This window comes from Canis lupus, chromosome 12 (assembly GCF_011100685.1).
Source record: "Canis lupus familiaris isolate Mischka breed German Shepherd chromosome 12, alternate assembly UU_Cfam_GSD_1.0, whole genome shotgun sequence".
Classification (NCBI taxonomy): Eukaryota; Metazoa; Chordata; class Mammalia; order Carnivora; family Canidae; genus Canis; species Canis lupus.
The window spans coordinates 57,408,534-57,433,008 of NC_049233.1; the positions used below are offsets into that span (position 1 = coordinate 57,408,534).

Below are 24,475 nucleotides of genomic sequence, written 5' to 3' on the forward strand. Positions count from 1 at the left end.
TTGGAAAGTTGTTTTCTTTAGTAGTTTACCTCTGTTCTTGATTATGCTCATATTTTTATACTGGTATTATCCAGTAGTAAAATATATATGTCAGAAGAAAAATGGAAAAACTAAAATTCTCAAGTTGAAGAATTGATTTATCAGCTTAAAAATTAATCATAGCACATTAATTTCTCCAGTTAAGTCTGGAAATTCTGTATACACCCAAACAAAACACTGGCCAGGTCATAAGGCTTATTAATAAGACATCCTTACATGGAGGTGTGAAAAATTATTTTTATTTTTAAATATCATGATACTTTCTGGCTCAACATGTTCCTTTAAAAATAAGTTAAAAGGTTTCCATATTATTCTTTTATTACACAGGTAATTACTGACTAAAGAATAATATTACTGATTAACATAAGGTACACATAATGTGAGCCACTCACATATTCTTCAAGAAAAGTGCTTGCAATATCTTCTCAAAACACTTGTTTACATTTTTACTTGATTTAATGGACAATTTCATATTTTTTTCTTCAAAAATCTACAAATGCCTTAATGGAATATTAAGACATTCCCACCATCATAAAAACTAAACAAAACCAACTCTAAAATAAAACCCTACAAAAGCGCATTGATTTTATTATAGAACACATATTAAGTCACTGCGTAAAGCTCTTTTTTATGAACACTTTTGGAAAGCTCACATTGAGTTCCAGCACAGCTCTATTATCAATCTGTGAACAGAAGGACACATCAAGCAAGGAAAGATCTTTACAAGATTCCAGAAGTTTTCTTAAGGATGCTGGACTTACCATTCTTGTTCCTGTCAAAACAAAACAAAATACCATCAATATAATATTTATATGATATCCTGATAAAAACCCCTTTTTTATTGCTTAAAATGCACTTAAAATAAATTGCCTTTTAAAAATTAAAAGCATTTTAAACAAAAGACATACTGAAACAGTCTTGTAAAAAAATACAAACTGAATTCTCCTAGCCAATTTGGTATCTAGGACCTAGATTTTGTCCATACTCTACCCACTATCTTCATTCCTACCTCCTACCCTTTCCAATCAGCTCCTCCACACCTTCCTATTTCTGTCACCCAACTTTTCCTTAACCCATAGGTCAAATCAGACAGAAGGGCTTACAGTGATTCCACCTCATATTCCATGCAGTGCAATTACTACGCAACCACCCCTGCAGAAACTTCTGTGTGAGGCCCTGGAGATGCAAAGATGAGTAAGACATGTGTCTGCCCTAAGGAGCTCATTGACCAAAGCTGGAAACAAATAACTACAATACAGTTTGGTGAGTTTTACAGTAAGTGGTAGGTATAAAATGGCATTACTGGAAGTCAAATGACGGATGATGAATATTGTGTAGCCCATGTCAAATCTGATGAGATTATGGGACATTTAGATAGAAGCTAAATTATATACATTATGAAAAGCACCTGCTACATAGCAGGTACTCAAATATCACATACCAGTAGGCTTTTAAGATATCATCTGTTGTAAAACAAACCTTACTTTAACTACAGGTTTTCTAGAGAGAAAAAAAATCACAATTATATCACATATACATGCACGTCTACTGTGACAGGGACCAAAGTGTTGGTAGTGTTAACCTATGCCTTTTCCCTGAGAAATCCCTTCTACTCCCCTCTCTGCCATGGGTTCCAGAAGTGGCAACTATACTGCCATCTCGACTGTGGCTGGCCCCCCAGATCCTCCTGGGAATTTAGAATGGGAATTCAGTAAAGCCTTCACTGTCCATAGATCTCTTGAACTAAAGACGCAAGAATCTGGTTGGGGCTGTCATATTTAGCCACCTGTACCTAGAAAGACAGAGATGGCCAGCATGACAAGAAAAGAAGGCGGCAAAGCCAAAGGGAGAAGCAGACCTAAGAGCATCTGTGAGTGTACAGGGATAGAGGGGGTGGGTGTAGGTGTCTGAGCATGAAAGACAGGAAAAGAAAGAACAAAAGAGAAAACAGCTTCCTTGCCTTTTGATGGCTTTCTAGTCTGTCCTGAGGTCTGACCATAGCTAGCTTCTGCCTGTGGATCTCAGAGAGACAGCTCTATCTCCATAATAATTTTCTTTCCCTTATGTACAAGTTAGCCTGAGTGGGTTTTGTTATACAAGCGCAGAGAACCTCAACTAAGACACTTGGCTATGTGGTGTTCTTTACCCACGGCTGTGGCTATCTTCTGTTTGACAGACTTGGTCATTAGAATCTCCGTTTCCTTTTTTTTTTTTTTTTTTTTAGATTTTATTTATTTATTCATGAGAGACACACAAAGAGAGGCAGAGACACAGGCAGAAGGAGAAGCAGGCTCTCCGCAGGGATCAGGCCCTGAGCCAAAGGCAGAGGCTTAACCACTAGGCCACCCAGGCGTCCCACAATCTGAGTTTCCTGATTAATTAGAAGTTCCTAAAAGCCTAAGAGAATGTCAGGGAAGGAAGTTGGGAGATGAAAATTTAACTAGACAAGGGCACCTTGTCTTCTCTTCCAGAGCACTGTGTGCTTTTGTTTCTTATCCACTTATGACACAACTGTGTTCTCAGTTCCTTCAGAGCAGGGGCCACCTCCTTCATGTTCACGGGCCTATCTCCAGTGTTGGAAACGATGCCTGACACAGTATATGCTCAATAAGTGTGTAATAAATGAAGGGATGAAGGGATGGTGTTTAATTTCCCAATGCCATCACCCTGGCTTAGATCCTTATCAGATGGATGACTGCAGCTAATCTCCCTCATTTTGATCTCCTCCCTCTCCAATTCACTTACCACTTGTTTCTAGATTAATATCTCTAAAACACAGCTCTAAATATATCACTTATGCCCGGAATTGAAACCTGATAATAGCTCGTCCTTGTTTAATTTTGTGCAGATTCCTCATTCTGGTGTTCAAAACTCTCCGTGAAAGCCTCCATTATACTAACATTCTAAGTCAAATTAGATTGCCTATTCTCTGAAGATACTCTGTATTTTTGATTCCTATGCTTTTGTTTCATACTATTCATTCTGCTTAAAATGCTCCCCTCCCCCTAGTTCCTATTCACTTTTCAATGATGCCTTTCAAATACCTATTAACCTTTTTAATTAAACTTCTTATTTCTCTAATTATAGATACTCTCTTTTCTTTGAGCCCCCAAATGGACTCGCTTCTGGCTTCCATTAAAGTTATTTATATATTGATTTCCCGTTTTTTTGTTTTGGGTTTTTTTTGTTTTGTTTTGTTTTGCTTTGTTTTGTTTTGTTTGCCACATTATAAACTCTCTGAAGGTAGAGACTGTATCTAACTCAGCTTTGGTTTTTTGTTTTGTTTTGTTTTTAAAGATTTTATTTATTTATTCATGAGAGACAGAGAGAGGCAGAGACATAGGCAGAGGGAGAAGCAGGCTCCCTGCAGGGAGCCTGATGCGGGACTTGATCACATTTGAAATAAGATGTTCTAATATATTTGCATGATGGCCCTCTCCCATCTAAAATTTGTTTTGGCATAATAATGACACTTCCTTGCTCTTCTTTTCTGAGTAGAGTTGACACACAATGTTATATTAATTTCAAGGTAGTGATTCATCAAGTTTACACATTATGCTCCATTCACCCCAAGTGTGGCTACCCTCTGTTACCACGCAATGCTGCAGTATCACTGACTACATTCCCTATGCTGTGCCTTTTATTCCCATGATTTACTCACTCATTCCATACCTGGAAGCCTATACCTCCCACTCCCTTTCAACCATTTTACCCATTCCCTCCAGTGCCCTTTCTTCTGGCAACCATCAGTTTGTTCTCTAGAGGTCTGATTTTGCTTTTTGTTTATTCATGTTTTGTTTTTGTTAAGATTCCACTTAGGAGTGAAATAATGTTATTTATCTTTCTCAGTGTGACATGTCATGTCACAAAATGCCCTCCATGTTATCATAAATGGCACAATCTTATCCCTTTTTATAGCTGTGTAACTTTCCATTGTCTATCTCTATACTGTATTTTCTTCATCCATTTTTTTTTTATTGATAGATTGCTCCTGTATCTTGGTTGCTATAAATAATGCGACAATAAACATAGGGGTGCATATATCTTTTCAAATTTGTAGTTTGGTTTTCTTTGAGTAAACACCCCATAGTGGAATTACTGGAACATATGGTAATTCTATTTTTAATTTTTTTCAGGCACTTCCATACTGTTTTCCACAGTGGCGGTACCAATTCACATTCCCAGTGACAGTGCATGCATGAGGGTTCCTTTATTTCCACATTCTTGCCAATATTTATTTCTGGTGGTTTTGATTTTAGCCATTCTAATAAGTGTAAGGTAGTATCTCATTGTGGTTTTGATTTACATTTCCCTGATGGTTAGTGATGTTGAAGCCTTTTCATGTGTCTGTTGGCCATCTGTATGTCTTCTTTGGAAAAGTGTCTATTCAAACTCTCTACCCATTTTTTAATTGTATTGTTTTCTTGGTATTGTTCTTTACTATATTTTGGGTACTAACCCCTTACAGGATATTTACAAGTATCTCCTCCCATTCAGTAGGTTGTCTTTTTGCTTTACTGATGGCTTATTTTGCTGTGCAAAGCCTTTTATTTTGATATAGTCCTAATAGTTTATTTTTGCTTTTGTTTCCCTCACCTTAGGAGATGCATCTAGAAAAATCTTGCTACAGCTGATGTTAGAGAAATTACTGCCTATGGTCTCTTCTAGGATTTATGTCATTGCAGGTTTTTACATTTAGGTCTTTAATCCATTTGGGCTTATTTTTGTGTAGGGTATTAAAACGTTTTATTCTTTTACATGTAGCTGTCCAGTTTTCCCAGCATCATTTATTGAGAGGTTGCCTTTTCCCCATTGTATAATCTTGCCTCTTTTGTTGTAAATTAATTGACTATGGAATCCTCGGTTTATTTCTGGGCTCTCTATTCTGTTCCATTGATCTATGTCTCTATTTTTGTGCCAGTAACACACTGTTTTGATTACTACAGCTTTGTAGTATATCTTGAAATCTGGAATTGTGTTACCTCCAGCTTTGTTCTTTTTCAAGGTTGCTTTAGCTATTTGAGGTTTATTGTGGTTCTATACAAATTTTAATATTACTTGTTCCAGTTTTGTGAAAAATGCTGTTTGTATTTTGAAAGGGATTGCACTGAATCTGCAGATTGATTTGGGAAATATGGACATTTTAATAAAACTAATTCTTCCAATTCATGAGCATGGAATATCTTTCCATTTATTTGTGTCATCTTTAATTTCTTTCATCAGTGTTTTATAGTTTTTAAGTAATGTACAGTTCTTTCACCTTTTTTGTTAACTTTATTCCTAGGTGTCTTATTCTTTTTGGTGCAACTGTCAATGATGATGTTCCTTAATTTTTCTTTCTGCTACTTCATTATTGGTGCATAGAAATACTGCTCATTTCTAGGTACTAATTTTATATCCTGCAGCTCTACTGAATTCATGTATTACTTCTACTAGTTTTTTGGTGGAATCTTTAGGACTTTCTATATAAAATCTGCAAATAGCAAGGGTTCAACTTCTTCTTTTTCTTATCTGATTGCTGTGCCTAGGACTTGCAGTATTATGTTAAACGCGGTGAGACACATCCTTGACATCCAGACATCCTTGTCTTATTTCTGATATGAGAGTAAAATATCTCAGTTTTTCACTATTGAATATGATGTTAGCTGTGGGTTTTCATATTGGCCTTTATTACACTGAGATATGTTCCCCACTTAATAATTACTATTATGTTACGGTAAGTTCATTCCACTTTGTTGAGAGTTTTTATCATGAATGGATGTTAAATTTTGTTAAATGCTTGTTCTGCCTCTAATTGTGATAATTTTGATGTTTATCCTTTGTTTTGTTGATGTGGTGCATAACATTGATTGATTTGCAAATATTGAACCATCCTTACATCCCTGGAATAAATCCCACCTGGTCATGGTGAATGATCTTTTTAATGTACTGTTGTATGTGGTTTGTTAATATTCTGTTAAGAATTTTTGCATCTATGTTCATCAGGGACATAGGCCCATAGTTTTCTTTTTTCATGTTCTCTTTGTCTGGTATTGGTATTAGGTAGTGCTAGCCTCATAGAATATATTTGGAAGCTTTCCTACCTCTATTTTTTGGAACAGATGAAGAAAAATAGAATATTAACTCTTTAAATGTTTGGTAGTATTCACCTATAAATCCATCTGATCCTGGACTTTCGTTTTTTGGTAGTTTTTCAATTATCAATTCAATTTTGTTATCTGTGATTGGTGTGTCCAGATTTTCTATTTTGTCCTGGTTCAGTTTTGGAAGACTGTGTTTCTAGGAATTAATCATTTCTTCTAGGTTGTCCAGTTTGTTATAAGCTTTCACATACTCTCTTATAATTCTCAGTTTATATCTGTGGTGTCAGTTGTTACTGGTCCTCTCTTATTTCTGATTTTATTTGAGTCCTTTCTCTTTTATTTTTGAAGAGTCTTGGCTATGCATTCATTGATTTATCTTTTGAGTCAGCTCTTGATTTTATTGATTTTTTCTACTTTTTTTTTTAAGTCTCTATATCATTTATCTCTGCTCTGATCTTTCTTTTATCTCTTCTACTCACTTTGGGTTTTGTTTGTTCTTCTTTCTCTAGTTCCTTTATGCGTAAGGTTAGATTATTTGAGATTTCTCTTGTTTTTTGAGGTAGGCCTGTATCACTATATATTTCCCTGAGAACGGCTTTTGCCATGTCCCAAAGATTTATGTTTTGTTTTCATTCATCTCCATTTTTAAAAAATTTCTTTTGATTGCTTCATTGACCCATTCATTGGTTGTTTAGTATCATGCTGTTTAGTCTTGGTGTTTGCATCTTTTTCTAGTTTTTTTCTTGTGATTTATTTCTAAGTTTTTTTTTTCTTGTGATTTATTTCTAGTTTCATACCATTGTGATTGGGAAAAAAAATGCATCATATGATTTCAATCTTCTCAAATATATTGAGGCTTATTTTGTGGCCTAATATATGATCTATTCTGGAGAATGTTCCATGTGCAATGAAAAAGAATATGTATTCTATTTTCAGATGGAATGTTCTGTATATATCTGTTATGTCCATCTAGTCCAATGCGTCATTCAAAGACATTATTTCCTTGTTGATTTTCTGCCTGAATGATCTATCTATTGATGTAAGTGGAATTATTATCACTGTATTACATCAATTTGTCTCTTATGTCCATTAATATTTGCTCTATGTATTTAGGTGCTCCAGTGTTGGGTGTGTAGATATCTACAAATGTTACATCCTCTTGTTGGACTGATCCCTTTATCATTATATAATGCCCTTCTTTGTCTCATTACAGTCTTTGTTTCAAAGTTCGTTTTGTCTGATATAAGTATTGCTACCCTCTCCTTTTCTTTCACTTCCATTTGCATAGTGAATGTTTCTCCATCCCATCACTTTCAGTATATGTATTCTTTAGTTCTGAGGGGAGTCTCTTGTAACCATAAAGATGAGTCTTGTTTTTTATCCATCTGCCACCCTATGGCTTTTGATTGGAGCATTTTGGCCATTTACATTTAAAGTAATTATTGATACGCATGTACTTATTGCCATTTTATTATTTGTTTTCTGATTGTTTTTGTAGTTCTCCTCTGTTCCTTTCTTCTTTTGCTCTCTTTTCTTATGTTGATGAGTTTCTACAGTGTTGTGTTTGGCCTTCTCTCTCTTTATTTTTTGTGTATCTATTATAGGTTTGGGTTTGTGGTTACCATGATGATTCTCATATATAGCATCTTAAGTATATAGCAGTTTATATTAATTTCATGATCTTTAAGTTCATACACATTGTAAAAACAAAATATTTTTTTCTTTTCCCCCATTTTATGAATATGTTGTCCTATTTTATATCTTTTAATTAATAATTTTCTTATGTCTAATTATGGCCATTTCTTTTCCACCCAAAGAAGTCCCTTTAACATTTCTTGTAGTCTGGCTTAGTGGTGATAAACTCCTTTGTTTTTTGTTTGGGAAACTATCTCTCCCTCAAATCTGAATGACAGCCTTGCTGAGCATTCTTCATTATAGGTGTTTTCCTTGCAACACTTTGACGGTATCATGTCATTCCTTTCTGGCCTGCAAAGTTTCTGCTGATATTCTTATAGGTTTTCCCTTGTAGACAACTTTTTATCTCTTTATCTCTTGCTTTTTAACTCTTTTTAACTCTTTATCTCTTGCTTTTAAGATTCCCTCTTTATTGTTAACCTTTGACATTTTAATTATAATGTGTTGTAGTGTGGACCTCCTTGGGTTCATCTTACTTGGAACTCTCTTGGATGTGTATGTCTATTTCCTTCCCTAGAAGAGGGAAGTCTTCAGTTATTCTTTCTTCAAATAAGTTTTTTACTCCTTTCTCTCTCTTATTTTGGGACCCCTATTAAGCAAATGTTTGTTTGCTTGATGTTGTCCAAGAGATCTCTTAATCTATCTTCATTTTAAAAAATTCTTTTCTCTTTTTCATCTTCATCTTGGGTGATTTTCATTACCTTGTCTTCCAGATCTCTGGTACATTCTTCTGCATCTGAAATCTGTTGATTCCCTCTAGTGTGTTTTGTACTTTATTGTATTCTTCAACTCTGATTGGTTCTTGTTTATATTTTGCATCTCTTTATTGAAGTTCTCACTGGGTTCTTTCACTCTTCTCTCTAGCCTGGTATCTTTATGATCGTTACTTTAAATTTTTCTCAGGCATGCTGTTTATTCCTGTTTCATTTAGTCCTTTTCCTGAGTTTTTTTTTTTTTTTTCTTTTTCTTTCTTTTGGAGCATATTCCTCTGTCTCCCCATTTTGCTTTCTGTGTTTGTTTCTATGGATTAGGCTGAACAGCTACTTCTAAATTTGAAGGAATGATCTTGTGTTTGGTCATTCCCTATGTAGACTGTGTGCTTGATGACTTTGCTAGCTGGCTGGGGTTGTGGCTGGCATGGACTGGGGCTGGGAGGTGGGGTATTTTCCACATAGTAAGTGCCCTGTCAGGACAGCAAAAACCGAAATAGATGTAGGCCAGGGTGTCCCAGGGTTCTATGCACTGATAGCACTCTAGCAAGATAGCTAATGTTCAAATGGGTGTCCCAGGGTGCTCTGCACAGGGGCTGTCCTGGCTGAGTGGCTGGAACTGATGTATGCAGGCCAGGAGGTCCTGAGCTCTCTGCACAGAGGGGCCCTAGCAGGATAGCTGAAACTAAAGTGGGCACAAGTCAGGGGCACACAGGGCTCTACACACAGAGGACAGCTGAAGCAGAAATGGATATAAACTGAGAGTGTTCCTGGATTCTCCACATGGAGGGTGTGCCCTGAATGGTGACTGTAGTTGAGATGGGTATGAGCTGGGAGGTCCTGGGGCATTCTACACAGAGGGCATCTTGGCAGGACAACTAAAACTAAAATGCAGTCCTTGGGGTCTCCACACAAAATATGTCCTGGCAGGACAGCTGAAACTGAATTGGGTGTAAGTCGGGTTGTCCCATAGTATCCCATGGAGCAAGTGCCCTGGTTGCGTGGCCGCAGCTGAGCCCGGCAAAGGTGGAAGTGTTCTGGGTGCTCCACACAGGGTGTGTCCTGGACTGAAATCAATGCAGCCATGGGCCTATGGTATTTGGGGTGCTCCATATAGGAGGTACCCTGGCAGAGTGGCTAGGTGTGAAGCAGATGCCAGCCAAGATGGTCTGAACCACTCTGTACTGTGGGTACCCTAGCAAGCCATCTGAAGCCAAAGCGGTATAGGCCTGGAGTGTTTTGGGGTGCTGTGCCCCTGTGTCATGTTGGTGTGAAGGCCGGGGCTGTAGTGAGCACTGACCAGGGGTGTCCTTGGTGTGCACCACTTTGTGATCGCCTTAGTAGGACAGGGGGGCTGGTGTGGGCTAAGGGCCCAGGGCTCACTGAGGCACCAGGCCATTTAGGGGGCCCAGATCGTATACTGGTCTATGTTTTTAAGGGGGAGAGGGTGTGTAGACTATGTCCGTCAGCTCTGCCCACTGAGAGCATTCTAGCAGCCCCCGCCCCAAAATATTGGGTGCAGTTCTAGGGCTGACTCTTTAAACCAAGAACAAAACCAGACAAAAACTCCCACACAGCTTACTTTCTATGCTCCAGCACCACCACCCCTAAGGCGGGTGTGGCCTGTGGACCCTGGTCTCACTGCGGTACCTGGTTCACTGTGACGGCTGCAACCATTGGTCCAGATCCTGCTGGGGTCAAGGCTTTGGAGGCGGGGTGGGAATCTAGTTCCTCTGACCCAGAGAGTAAGCACGCAGCTCCAATGCAGTTTGGGAGTTTCAGTGCTGTCTCATTTATATGCTATTTGGAGGCCTTTTATCTGTGCCCAAGGATAGATTGCTCCCCACTGCAGCTGGCATTGTCAGGGGCGGGGTTCCTTTTGTTACTGTGTTTCAGTTTTTTTTTTTTTTTTGCTGTTCTATCTTTGGTCCTGCAGAAGCTGTTCAGTCAGCCCCCAGTTCTTCTTCAGGAGGAATGGTTCTATAAATAGGTAGAAACGGCTGTGTTCCCTGGAGGGAAGTTCAGGGTCTTCCTATGTTGCCATCTTGGACTGGAACCTTCCATATTTCCTTGCTCTTATGTTTAGGAAAGTTACAAATGTTTTCAAGAAGAAGCCATTATACTTCTTACTTATTTTTCTTTTATGTCTCTGCCAAGTAATTTATACGTTTGTTGGCTAAAGTTAGACCGCCTGACAACCAGTCCCCCTGTTCACCACAATTGTGCTTTCCTTGTAGGATCAGTGTTACCAACTACCTTTGTGGTTCTGTAGCATCTCTTTCAGAGGCTGGCTACTCTTCATCTCTACTGAGTGGGAGTGCTGTAAAACTGAGACTAACCAACAATACCACCAATCCTCTGAAGTGAAGCCTAATGCAATTAGTGATCCAGTTTTAAAGGCCTCAGTCCCGGGGCAGCCCGGGCGGCTCAGCGGTTTAGCGCCGCCTTCAGCCCAGGGCTTGATCCTGGAGACCCAGGATGGAGTCCCATGTCAGACTCCCTGCATGGGGCCTGCTTCTCTCTCTGCCTGTGTCTCTGCCTCTCTCTCTGTGTCTCTCATGAATAAATAAATAAAATCTTAAAAACAAAAAATAAAGGCCTCAGTCCCCTTTCCTCATTCTCTCTCATTTTCTTGAACTTCCCAGAATATTCCCCTTATAAAAGGTCTAGACTAATTCAAGGTGGAATGTGGGTAGGAGGGAAAAGAAATAAGAAAAGCAGTTGTGGTGGTATGAAAAGATAGTATCAGCTGGGGCCCCAAATCTGGCATTTGAACAACCCTGCTCTGCCATATACTAATTGCTGAGCTCAGTCCCCCTTCAATGAAAACAAAACAAAACAAAACAAAAAGATGATATCCAATTCCCTGAGCTATAAAGAACAAAGAAAATATAACATAGATGAGGTATCTATCTAGCCCAAAGTGTATATGTAACAGGCAAGAATTCCTCCCCTAAATTTTTAGGCAAGAATTTCTGCCTACAAGTAGCTTGAACAAGAAACATGCAACCATATAAGCAACACCTACAAATGTATTATAAACCTGGACCATGCATTTTCAAGGAAACCACAAATTCAGACGCTGAAAATCTTCAGGTTTTCCTGTTGCTGAATGTTTAATAAACAGGAAAGGATATAATTAGCACTTCATGGGCTAACCTGTGAACACTCAGAGATGACCAGAGAACACAGTGCAAGTGCTATGTGAGTTCACAAAGTACCAACTGTATGCACGATTGAGCCATGGTGTTGCCAGCACTCCTGGCTAAAGTAGGAAGTAACATAACCTCACTGGGCTCCCAGCTGATGGGCTGCAATAGGGACACAAGAAATCTCAAACTGGGAAGGCTTCTCAATAGATCTGCCTTGGTATACAATTATTCCTAAAATCTAGAATTATCAGGAATGAAGATTTGGCAATTTTCCTTAATCACAAGTTTAACATCAAGAAGCTTTATGTACATTTGTATTTGTATATACATAAATGTATCTATTTATGCATATATATAAAATTCATTATACAAATGGATTAATTTCTTCTTTCATAAAAATGCAGAACACAGCTCATATAAATTCTCACTCTTCTTACCAGACCAAGAATTAATGTTTATTTAGAGCTTTGTTAGTTCAACTGCAAAATTCTGTTATTATCCTTACCCTTTTACTTAAGTACAGATATAATTACTCTCCGTATCAATTGGCCTATCTTGCACTTCCTCAAACCAAGGAGTCTCACCAGGATGAAATTTTCTTGTATCCGAGAGGTGGTCTTTTCCTTGCAAAAGGTCTGAGATTAGCTTTTACATCAAGGCTTTAAAATAAATTTATATACTGTACGCTTACCTAGTATGTCCAGTTGCCGTAATCTGGTACAATTACACGCTAGTTCTTCAATGTCTGTGTCACACACAGACCTGTTAGCTGTAAGAAAGAGTTTTTGCAAGTTTGGGAGCTGGCGTGCCAGTTTGGCGAAACATCCGGTGCTGCTCTGCAGAGTGGGGCACCAGCCAAGGTCGAGTTCCTCCAGAAGCGGACACCCAGAAGCCAGTTCTGCTATCCCATTCTCAGTAATATTCTTACATCTCCACAGATCCAGAGTTCGGAGTTTTTTACACTTGGCTCCTATCATGCTGGCTATCACATCATAGTCTTCAATCTGGAAATCAAATCATTCCAGTCTCTTACATATTATGCTCAGAAATACAAACTGTGTAGAGCAAGTTAAAACATTCTTTTCTTTTTTTTTAAATTGAAGCATCCTTAATCATCTCCTGTTGTTTGCTTCCATGTAAACAGACCCATATTCTTGTTAATACACATCTGCCCACTCATCTCACAGATCTGCCACTGTTTCATAAAACAGCAAGAATAATCACTTACTTAAAAATCCATTTACCACAGCTCCAGACAGAGGACTTTATGAATTACATCCCAAAGTAGTATGAAATCCTCAGTCCCTCATAAAGGATTTGAGGATTTTGTGTTGTTCTTGTATGCCTTACATTTTCACCTTGCTGCTGCTCCTCGATGACAGGGCCTCATTTCTTCTATTTTATATATATAATCCATCAGCTTTGGTAGGTATAGAAGATCTCCCTGATGAGGGTGTGCCCTTCACCAGGCTCTAAAGTAGTATGTAAATATGCTGACAGTACTAATAATGATACTAGTTTGGGGTTAAATGAGGCATCTGGGGACTGAATATGCAACACAAAAATAATTTAGATTATGATAGGTTGGTGTCAGTTATTGCAGGTGTCCGCTAATTTCCTTCACAATCACGGGATAATCCTCTACTAAATAAGGATTAAACTTTTCAGTTCACGGGCTTTATATGCTTTAGTAATGCTTCTTTAAACAGGTTTCTTTCTTTTTTTTTTTTTAAAGATTTTATTTATTTATTCATGAGAGACTCAGAGAGAGAGAGAGAGAGAGACAGGCAGAAGGAGAAGCAGGCTCCATGCAGGGAGCCCGATGCGGGACTCAATTCTGGGACTCTGGGATCACGTCCTGAGACGAAGGCAGATGCTCAACCACTGAGCCACCCAGGCATCCCAAAACAGGTTTAAGAGTTTCATTTGATTGTTTTATAATCAGGAATCAAAATTATCACCAGAAGTCAAAAGGAAACAAAACAGCTAACATGTCCAATTATTATTTCCTTTTTCATTTTTTATTCATATTTTCAACCACAATGTGCCAGCACCACTCCAGGGGCTAGGAACAACAGTGAGTCAAAACACAAAGACTTTGTGCACATTTTGGGGAAAGATGTACACAAACGGGCAAAATAAATTCAGAGTGATAAGTGGTGTGAAAATAACCTGGTGCATTCAAGGAAAAGAAATAGGACTGAGTACGGCCCAAGGGGAGTGAGGAGACCCAAGGGGAGTAAGGAGAGAAGTGGTGAGGGTAGAGAGTTATGCAGGGGCCAGGTGATCAGGCCATGAAAACAATAGAGGATTTGAGACAAATATGATTTACATTAAAACAGAAGGGTTGGTTTGGATGGTAGATGGTGGGTAAGAATCGAAAAAACCCAGAGAAGAGGCCTGCATGAGCTTAGTGTAGAGAGGCAAAGGCTTGGATTAAGCTTGCAGCAGTGGAATTGCTGGACAGATTTGGGGCTAGATTTTGAGTCAGAACTAAGGCCTGATGGCTTTGATGTCGTTGTGATGATTTCTAAGGTTTTGATCTCCAGGAACTGTGTATGGGAGAATCATGCAAAAGACCATGAGTAACAGATTTGAGGGGAATGTAACTACTCGACTGTACCCAAACAATACAAACCCGTAGCTTTGAAAATTAGTGCAGCCAATTCTTTATAAAGAAGTAATTTTAAAACTTTCCAAAACCCATAATTCTGATTGCTATTATTTTGATAGTCAAAAATAAAATCAAAGGAATCTTCCTCCCTTTTGGTCAACTGACAAAAGAGAAACTGTAATAAACATGGTATTAAAGTGTCAACAAAGATCTGTGTGTTACTGTTCTGGTGAACCCTGGACCTGCTGTGAAATGCGAACAGTATTTCTATGACAGGTGCGGGATGTTTCAGCCACAATGCTAGTAATGGGATCAACAATGTTAGTAGTAGTTCTGAACTTCAATGTCAAGTCCTTAAAACTTAATTTCCTGACAACCAAATATCAATAGCAACCATATTTTACTGATAACTACATACTTTAATTTAAAAATAGCCAATTTGGGGGGGCATCTAGGTGGTGTAGCCAGTTAAGCATTCAATTCTTGGTTTTGGCTCAGGTGGAGCTCTTAGGGTCATGGAATGGAGCCCTGTTTTGGGCTCCCTGCTGAGCATAGAGTCTACTAAAGTTTGTCTCTACCTTTCCCTCTGCATCCCCAGCTTTGCACTCTTTCTCTAATAAATATATAAATCTTTAAAAAATAAATAAACCAATAAAATAGCCTATTTATCTTGATGCTTAAGAAAAGTAATGCTTAAGTAGCATTTTCTACAGTATATCATATATTAAGAGATTAGTAGTAGTAGTAGTCAGGTAAAGTTGGAAAACACTGGCTTACACAAAGGCATAGTTTCTTTGTTGTAGGACATACCACTGAAAACTCCAGGAGGAAGACAGAGGAGCATTATTTCCTATTTTTGACCAGGAATCCCTACCTCACTGCCTCCTAATATACATCCTTTCTTGATCAAAAATCTTTTAGGACTAATATTCCATTGTCAACTTGAAAATGCTGACTTAAAATACATCTCATTCTAAAGACAAACATAAATATAATTCCAAATACAAAGTGTCTGTGGCCAAAGGCCTGCTTTTCTAGAGGATGTTGCTCCAGTTTAAGGGGAGGTAAATGACAGGCAGAAAAAGTATCTCTAGCCATGATTAAGCAAGGTGCTTCTCAATCTAAAACGGGTGGGTGAGCAATAGCAAAGATCCAAGTGGCAGGAACTGGCTGGTCTGTAATCATAGACAGTGCCATCGAATGTCACCAGGCCCATCTAGAAGAGTCATCAGAGGGACCCAATAGTAGCCCATGAAATGGCTTGCTAAAGGTAAGAATTTGATCAAAAGTAAGGAAAGCCTAATGCTGAGTTAGTGGGCTCCCAAGACTGTTTCCAGATACTGGGGTCAGCCTAAGCCCATACCTGGGGTTTAATCAGGCCTGACCACCAGGATGGTTTTCACATGGGGATATGGACATAAACACGTGGCCATAACATGCCTCTCCAGCCTACACTGCCAAATCCTGGAGCATCTCAGAAGCCATTATTGAGCTCTAAAAGGTATTCACATGGGATTTCTTTTAGGTTGAATCCAAGCTCAGGACTCCAGGAGAACTTCTCTGATCTAGCAACCATCCTGCTTACACATGTCTGTCTTCCTAATAAGTGGACACAAAATTGGAATGGTTTGGAATCTCCCGAATCTGGTTTACTTTTGTAAGAAAGTAAAGAGGGCAGCCTGGGTGGCTCACCGGTTTAGCACTGCCTTCAGCCCAGGACCTGATCCTGGAGACCCGGGATAGAGTCTCACATCGGGCTCCCTGCATGGAGCCTGCTTCTCCCTCTGTCTGTGTCTCTGTCTCTCTCTGTCTCTCTCTCTGTCTCTCATGAATAAATAAATAAAATCTAAAAAAAAAAAAAAAGAAAGTAAAGAAGGATGGACTGTTGTTGCAGTGGGAGATGTACTTCCTAAGGTGTGCATACAAATACCAAAAATTCTACTGTCCCTTGAGTCTCAGTATTTATTCATAAGCCACATAATTTAGATGAAAAAAATTTAGCTCATTCCATTATATCATTCAATGGCACATCAAATCATAATTTTAAATCCGGAAGGACTTTAAAGATGATCTAGTCCAACGTCCCTATGCTTTTGGGTTTAAAGGACCAGTAACGTTTCAAAAAAATTTGAGTTCTAACATAGGGTATCCATCCTTTTTATCTTAACCAATAAGGACAATAAAACATACACCAAAACCAACAACAAACAAACAAAAAACAGGAACCAAATGTACCTAAATCATCGACATTTCCAGGAAAGAATTTCAGAACTTTAAAATCAGCTTTGTGACAAACTTACTGAGCTCCTGTCATCTGGGCATAACTGATATTTTGTAAAGAAACCCAGAGAGGCAAACAGCTTGTCTGAAATAACATCTGGCCTGAGGCAGAACCAAACTTTTTTTTGCCACATACACTTCTTTCCTTGCTCTCCTAGATAAATAATGTCAATGTTTCAAAGACATGCTCTCCAATTTAAGACAAATGTTTGAAAGCAGGGTACACAGTAGTTCACCATAAATCTGAAAGGCTGTGGGTGAGTGCAGAGTGGGTGGGTCAGGATAAAATTCACCCACGGGAAGAGAAAAAGAACAAGTGATGGAGCAAAAAGAATTGTCAAATACTTACCATTACACAACTGCCCAAACTGAGGTGCTGAAGCTCTGAACAGAAGTTCAAAATGCTAAGCAGCGCTGTTTGCTGCCATCGGGGACCACGTTGGTGGCAAATATGGAAGGTGAAAGAAAGTGAAACAAAGAGAAGAGGTCAATTAGACATTAAAGGCTGTCACTGCTTTTCCTGGAATAGAGCTGAAAACCTAAGTTACAGATACCACAATTGCCATTTAATGAGTCCCCAGGTGCTCTCACCATTGATTGGCTTGAAGTCAAGGTAATCATTACAGTTTCCATGTGAGTCGCCACTTCGTATATGGTTTTGCATGCCCCACCGAAACCTATAATTCCCTGTGACCTCTCAGCCCATTTCCCAAAGGTAAGCAATTCGAAAGTCTCCTTAAGATTGAACAATAAGACAAGCTAAACAGGCTGTCCCTCAAAAAAAGGAAAAAAAAAAGCCAAAACCCAGAGAGGGCTCATGCCACTCTGAAGAACAGCGGCAGCTCTGACATTCACTGATCAGCTGCTGCCTGATGGAGCTGCCAATAGAGTCACCCCAAATCAGGATTGAGCTGGTGACTTTAATGTCAAAGGATTCTCTCTGCTGACAACGATACCAACAACCATTGAGCACCTGTCACCAGCGACATGCTGACCGGAACATATATAACATGCACTTTCTAGTCATGTTCCTGCCATTTAAGCCCATCTGCTCTGTGCAATGAAAACGGTCTCACCACTAAAGAAACCCAAAGGTATGCTGGACTGCTACATAATCAACGTACCTAAAATATCTCGATGGAATGCCTGCCAGGAAAAATTACTAAAAAAAAAAAAAAAAAAAATGCAAAGCATTCACATTTTTTTTCTTAATCTGTAGGAAAAAACCTACTCAAACTTATGTGGCAAAATTTCGTTTTAAACATTTTAACTAAATCCTATCCAATTAAAATGAAAATGATAATGGACCACCTCTGTTTAATCTGTTCAGTTCAGAAACTGAAAAGTACCGGTCAGGGAAAGGATGAAGAATGTGTCAGTGACAATACAAAACAGGAGTTCAAACCCAGATGAGATTCTCACTGACAAAATAATGAGCTATTTCATATAAAATACAGATAAAGTAAATAAGGCAAAAATAAAATAATAGTTCAAACAGTCCCAGAACAAAACCAAATTCAAGGCTAATTGTTTCACTGTTGGGTATTTCTTTAAATTTAGCCAAAAAAAAAAGAAAGATTAAAAAAAAAAGCTTATTTGATTTTATGATTTTATGCTTGAGTTTCAATACCACTTATCACATTTATAAGCATGTGGCTAATAACCATGTAGCTCTCAGAATGCTGAGATCTATGAAGATAAGTTAATTTTCAGGTTCCCTATAATATTTAGCTATTTTAACTTACTAATAGATGGTAAAATGACATTAGGTTTGTTTTATTAAAATACCAGATCTGTATGACAAGGTTGTTTGTTAAGATTTTCTCATAAGCAAGATCTAGAACATACTAGAGAATTTTTAGAGAATTCCATATATTCTCGTGGATGAGGACTCACAAAAAATATATATACACACATCTCATTCAAGGAACCTGTTGGGAATTTATTTTTAAACTATTTTAATGGCAAATCTCAAGACAAGAATAGAATCCAATATAATGAATACCCATTTAGCTGTAACTCAGATTTATCAAACCTTAACATTTTACTTTGTTTGCTTACCCTTCTCTATTGGTGAATCCCTACAACCATTCACATACTTCCTTGGAGGCAACCTTTATCATGACTTGGTGTTTAAAAATATGCTTGAAAATTATATAATTTTATTACACATTATGGATCCATAAATAGCATATATTGTTCTACATGGTTTCTATACAAAGGGTACTATATAAATGCACATATACTTTTGCATCTTCCTCACAAGTATTTGAGGTCCATGTCGCTACTCACAGCTTTTGTTCACTGACTTTTTAGCGGTTGTATACTATCCCATTATGCAAATATATTACACAACATATATGCTCATTTGATGAAGTTTATGTTTCATCATAACAAAGAATGTTAAAATAACCGTTTTTATAAGTGCTTTCTTGTGCTTTTTATAGAAGAATATTTCTCTACAGCACATACCAAAGGAAGAATTTCTAGGTTTACAGTATGCTTTGACTTTATTAGATTTTGCAAAACAGCTTTCCTGAGTGCCTGCATCAATTTACTCTCCCATCAGCAAAGCAAGAGTGCTGGGTCTCCACATCTTTGCCAACATAGTCTTTTCATCCTTTTTAACGTGTGCGACCTGATGAGCATGGAATGGTATGATATGCATTAGTATGATTACTAGCAAGGCTGAAGATCTTTTCGTATGTTTATGGGCAACTCCTATTTCCTGCTCCATAAATTGTTTAATCATATCCTTTGCTGATTTTTTCCATTAGGCTGTTTCTTCCTTCTTGACTTGTAGGAATTTTTTTCTACACTGGATATGAATCTTTGTCCGCTCTATCCATTACAAGTATCTTCTCTAAATGTGAGACTTGGCTTTTGTTTTGTTTACAGAAGCTTCTGAGACATGAAATTTTAAGTTTTAATATAGTCATGTCAATCTTTTTCCTTTCTGTTTGTATTCTGTTGTCTTTTCTAAAAAGTTCCTCGTTATCCAAGGAAGAATATTCTTCTTTTTAAATGACAGCACTGAAGTTTTTCTTTTTCTTACACTTAGGTTTTAACCCAACTGTAATGGATGTTTATACATGGCAGGATATCAAATTTCACTTTTTTCTTTAAAAATAACCACTTTTCCTGGTTCAATTTGTTGAAGATTCTACTTCTACCTTATCCACCCATTTGTGGTGTCTTTTGTCATATTTTCACATCTCCATATGTGAATGAGTCTATTTCTGGGTCATTCTGTTCCTCTTGTCCATTTGCCTCTCTCTGCACCAACACTTACATCTTAATTATTATACTTCGTAATAAGTCTATAAATGTGGTAAGGTTTTTCATTTTTCAAAACTCTTAATTGTTCCTGGTCCTTTGCTCTTTTGTATGAATTTTAGAATCATCTTAAAGATTTCAGCCTAACTTTTAAAATACAGAAAAGATTAGTTTACTTTCTTCCCCTATGGTCATTATAGCTGATCCTTGAACAATATGAGAGTTAGGGGTGCTGACCTCTGCACAGTCAAAAACCCATAAGTATAATTTTTGACACCCTCAAGGCTTAACTACTACTAGCCTATGATTAACTGGAAGCCTTACTAATAACAGTCAGTTAAACACATATTTGGTATGTTGTATGTATTACATGCTGTATTTTTACAATAAGGCAAGCTAGATATAGGAAAATGTTATGAAGAAAATCATAAGGAAGAGAAAAATGCATGCAGACTACTGAACTATATGTACTGAAAAACATCCACATATAAGTCAACCCAAGTTCTTCAAGGGTCAACTGTATTTGATTTATTGGCATTTTAATAATTTCTGTGTCACAACTGATTATATATGAAAACTTCTCACTGAATTTCTCTTGTTAGAGAATATTTTTAATAGTTCTTTTAGTGTCTGCGAGTGGTAAAATCTTAACACACATTTATAGTCATTATTAACATGTTAGGTACTGCTATAATTATATATATTAATCTTTGCGACAACCCTATTATGTTTAGTCCTCACAGCAACCCTACACACTCATTTACTCATTTAACAAATATTTATTGAATGTCTATTCTGTATTAGGGACTGTATAGACACTTGAGATATATCAGTAAACACAGCAGATAATAACCCATAAGGTACATATCATTATTCCCATTTATTTATATCTTTCTTAAAAGATTTTATTTATTTATTTTAGACAGAGTGAGAGAGCACAAGCAGGGGAAGCAGCAGAGGGAGAGGGAGAAGAAGGCTCCCCACTGAGCAGGGAGCCCGAAGTGGGCCTTGATCCCAGGACCTTGGGATTATGACCTGAGCTGAAGGCAGACACTTAACAGACTGAGCCACCCAGGTGGCTCCTATTTATTTGAGAGAAACAGAAACAGAGAGAAAGCAAGCATGAGCAGGGGGAGGGGCAGAGAAAAAGGGACACGCAGACTCCCTGCTGAGCATGGAGCGCAGTGAGGGGCTCGATCCCAGCACCCTGAGATCATGACCTGAGCCAAAGTCAGATGCTTAACTGACTGAGCCACCCAGGTGCTCCTTTAAGTCACAGAGTTAAATACCTTATTTTGCCTTTATATTTTCCCTCAATCTTAAATGGAAATTTATTCAGACTTAAAATTCTAGGATGATACTCACTTTCTTTCATTACTTTAAAAGTATTACTCCATTACCTATTAGCCTCTATTATTTTGATAAGAAGTCTATCATTAGCCTTTTCTTCCCCTGTAGGTAATATTTCTTTTCTCTCTAGAAGCTCTTATCCCTTTATCTCATATTCTGCAGTTTCATCACAATGTATCTAAAGATCTATTTTCACTTATTGTTTGGTATCCTGAGCAAACATTGTTGATTCAAAGACATCTTTCATCAAGAAAGATGAAGATTCTTAACAATTTTCTCTTAAAATGTTGCTTCTCTATCATTTGTTCCTTTTTTTTTCCCTTCTGGAACTCCTAATAATGAACACTGGAGTCTCCCAAGACCAGTGCCTACAGTAGTTTAAAAAATAGGTCCACAAAAAAAAATAAAAATAAAAATAAAAAATATGTCCACAAATTATTCTATACTTCTTCCTTCCTTAGTTCTTCTCCCTTCAAGTGGGGGCTGGACTTAGTGATTTACTTCCAACAAAAGAACATAGTAGGAATGATGGTATGTTAGGTTACTGTGGTGATTAACTTATAGGAAACTGGACTGAGCCACAGGGTGCCCAGATATTTGCTCAAATATTATTCTGGGTGTTTCTGAGAGGGTGGTTTCAGATGAGATTAATATTCAAATCAGTAGATTGAAAGCAGGTAATTCCCTAATGTGGATGGGCCTTATCCAAGCATCAAAGATCTGAATAAAACAAAAGGCTGACCATCCTCCAAGTTAAGGGAATTCTTCCTGCCTGATGGCCTTCAACCTGGCACATCAGCTTATTCCTGACTTCAGACTGACAATGAAATATCAACTCTTCCTGGGTCTCAAGTCTGCCAGCCTTCAGACTGGAAACATTGGCTCTCCTGGTTTTCAGGTCATTAGACTTGGACTGAACTACACCATTGGCTCCTCTGGGTCTCCGGCTTGCTTACTCACCCTGTGGGCCTCTGACTTGCCAGCCTTCATAATTATGTGAGCCAGTTCCTTAGAATAAAGCTACACACACATACACACACACACACCTCTTATTACTGTGTCTTTGGAGAACCCTCATACTGTTATAACAGGTCTATGGTTCCTCTTGGTTCCAGCCTCCCTCAATGCTCACTCAGGAGAAGCCAGCTGCCATGTCATAAGGACACACAGAAAGCCTATCGAGAAGCCCATACTATAGAGAACAACAGAGGCCTCTGACCAATGGCTAAGGAAGAAGTCTGCTAATGGCCATGCACATAAGCTTGGAAGCTAGTCCTTTAGCTGCAGTCAAGCTCTGAGATGATTGCAACCTTGTTAGAGACCCTGGGCCAAGACTCTTCAGCCAAACAGCTCCCAGTCCCTGACCCACAGAAGCTGTGTGACATCATGAATGTCAATTGTTTTAAGCCACTCAGTTTGGGGGTAATCTATATACAACAATAAATAAATAATATAGTGACTGGCATAGAGTAGACACAATATATATTTATTAAATCAATGAATAGGATTATGATGATGATTAACTGTGTGTGTGTGTATTATACAAACAACGGAGAGTGGTGCCTGACATTCAGAGCTTTTGAATGCACTTAAGTTTAAGTGCATTCCTCAAACCTCCTTCTAATTTAGCAATTCTATCTCTCTGTTCAATGTAGAACTTAATCAATTTTTATTACAATGACTATTGTTTATTTCCTACATTTCTAACTAGTTCTTTTCTTTTTAAAGATTTTATATATTTACTCATGAGAGACAAAGAAAGGCAGAGACATAGGCTCTGCGAGAAGCCTGGTGCAGGACCCGATCCCAGGACCCTGGGAATCTTGACCTGAGCCAAAGGCAAACGCTCAACCACTGAGCCACCCAGGTGCCCCTAACTAGTTCTTTTCCACAACTATTTGTTCTTGCTATTTCAGTCTATGTTCTATAATTTATTAGTCCTTTTTTAAAAAAATATTTTATTTATTTATTTGTGAGATACACAGAGAGAGGCAGAGACATAGGCAGAGGGAGAAGCGGGCTCCCCATAGCAGGACTTGATCCCGGGACCACTGAGCCAAAGGCAGACGCTCAACCACTGAGCCACCCAGGCATCTCTCTTGTTCCATTTTAAAAGACGCTTTCATTTACTTCTTTGAACTCCTATTCCCTGACTTCACTCTTTTTATTCTTCCTTGTCTAATAGTCTTGCAGATTGCCCCCACCCAGAACTAGCACTTCTACTGAAAGTGCAGTGGTCCTGCTCTGCAGTGGTACTAGGGATAGTGCAGAACCAGGAGAGGCTTGGCTCAGTTCTGACCACAAGGTCCAACTCATGCCAGGGTACTATATACTTTTTGGTATATGTGCCCAGGCCCAAATCCCTCCCTTCTCTAAGATTTCCATCCAATCCCTGGGGTGGCCTGGACAGCCATCTAACACACTCACCTAGCTCCAACTACCCCCATGTTGGGACAAGAAGATTCTCTTGAGAAGTTTGAGGTACATTCCTATTAAATAAGTTCTTCTAATTAAAATTAAGAGTAAGACAAAAAAAAAAATGTGTTGCCAAGAACAGCATATCAACCTGTCTGGACTCCTCTCTAAGGAGAGGAGCCTATCTATTGCTTACCATTTAGCTTAAAGATTGTGACTTTGAGGCACAGGCAACATACTTTTGAATTAAAATTCTCATAATTATATATTTAGAAAATATTTTGTGTAAGGGTAGATGCATTCTGGATGAATTTCAAGCCACAGAAGAGGAATTCATGGCATACCATACATATTTATGCAAATATTTTACAATAACTTACAGTATGCACAAATTGGGGATTAAAAATTCATTTAATAGTAGAGAGAACTATTATTTTCATACCCGCCTTAAAGAAGGAACACAGAATAAAAAAGATTCATGTCAAATGATATTACACAACTTTGCTAAATAAGAGATGGGAATTGAAGTGCTGAGACTCCCATACAAGGGGATGGAAGTGATGGCTATGGGAAACAAGGATGACCTTGGGAGAGATGCTGTGAAGAATGCAACCAGGAATCAAAAACAGATAAACAAAAGGACAAACAGGTAGCACTGAGGTGAACAAGTACAAGTTTACAGTTTCATGACTTTCTCCAGAAGAGCTCATGAGAAGCCAGAAACTGTGGGAGTACCCAGGTTTAGAGAATACAACAATAGTGTGCAATTTCTCTAGGTCCAATTAACTAATTTCCTCCCTGAGTATCTTTAGGACATTCTTTCTCTATGCAATTCAGAATCAAAGGACTGCTAGAGATGCT

At 38.2% G+C, this 24,475-nt stretch overlaps 1 protein-coding gene across 3 annotated transcripts in view; it reads right to left on the bottom strand.

The window, feature by feature from the left end:
• Positions 1–256: 256 nt before the first annotated feature.
• The window catches only part of FBXL4 (F-box and leucine rich repeat protein 4), a 78,358-nt gene continuing 54,139 nt past the window's right edge, over positions 257–24,475 (bottom strand). For all 3 annotated transcript variants that reach the window (XM_038554779.1, XM_038554780.1, XM_038554782.1), the window contains 3 exons: positions 16,923–16,994; positions 12,371–12,683; positions 257–811 (listed from right to left, as the gene is read on the bottom strand). In XM_038554779.1, the coding sequence (XP_038410707.1) occupies positions 648–811; positions 12,371–12,683; positions 16,923–16,994 (549 nt within the window). In that variant the 3' untranslated portion in view covers positions 257–647. The remainder of the gene's footprint in view (positions 812–12,370; positions 12,684–16,922; positions 16,995–24,475) is intronic.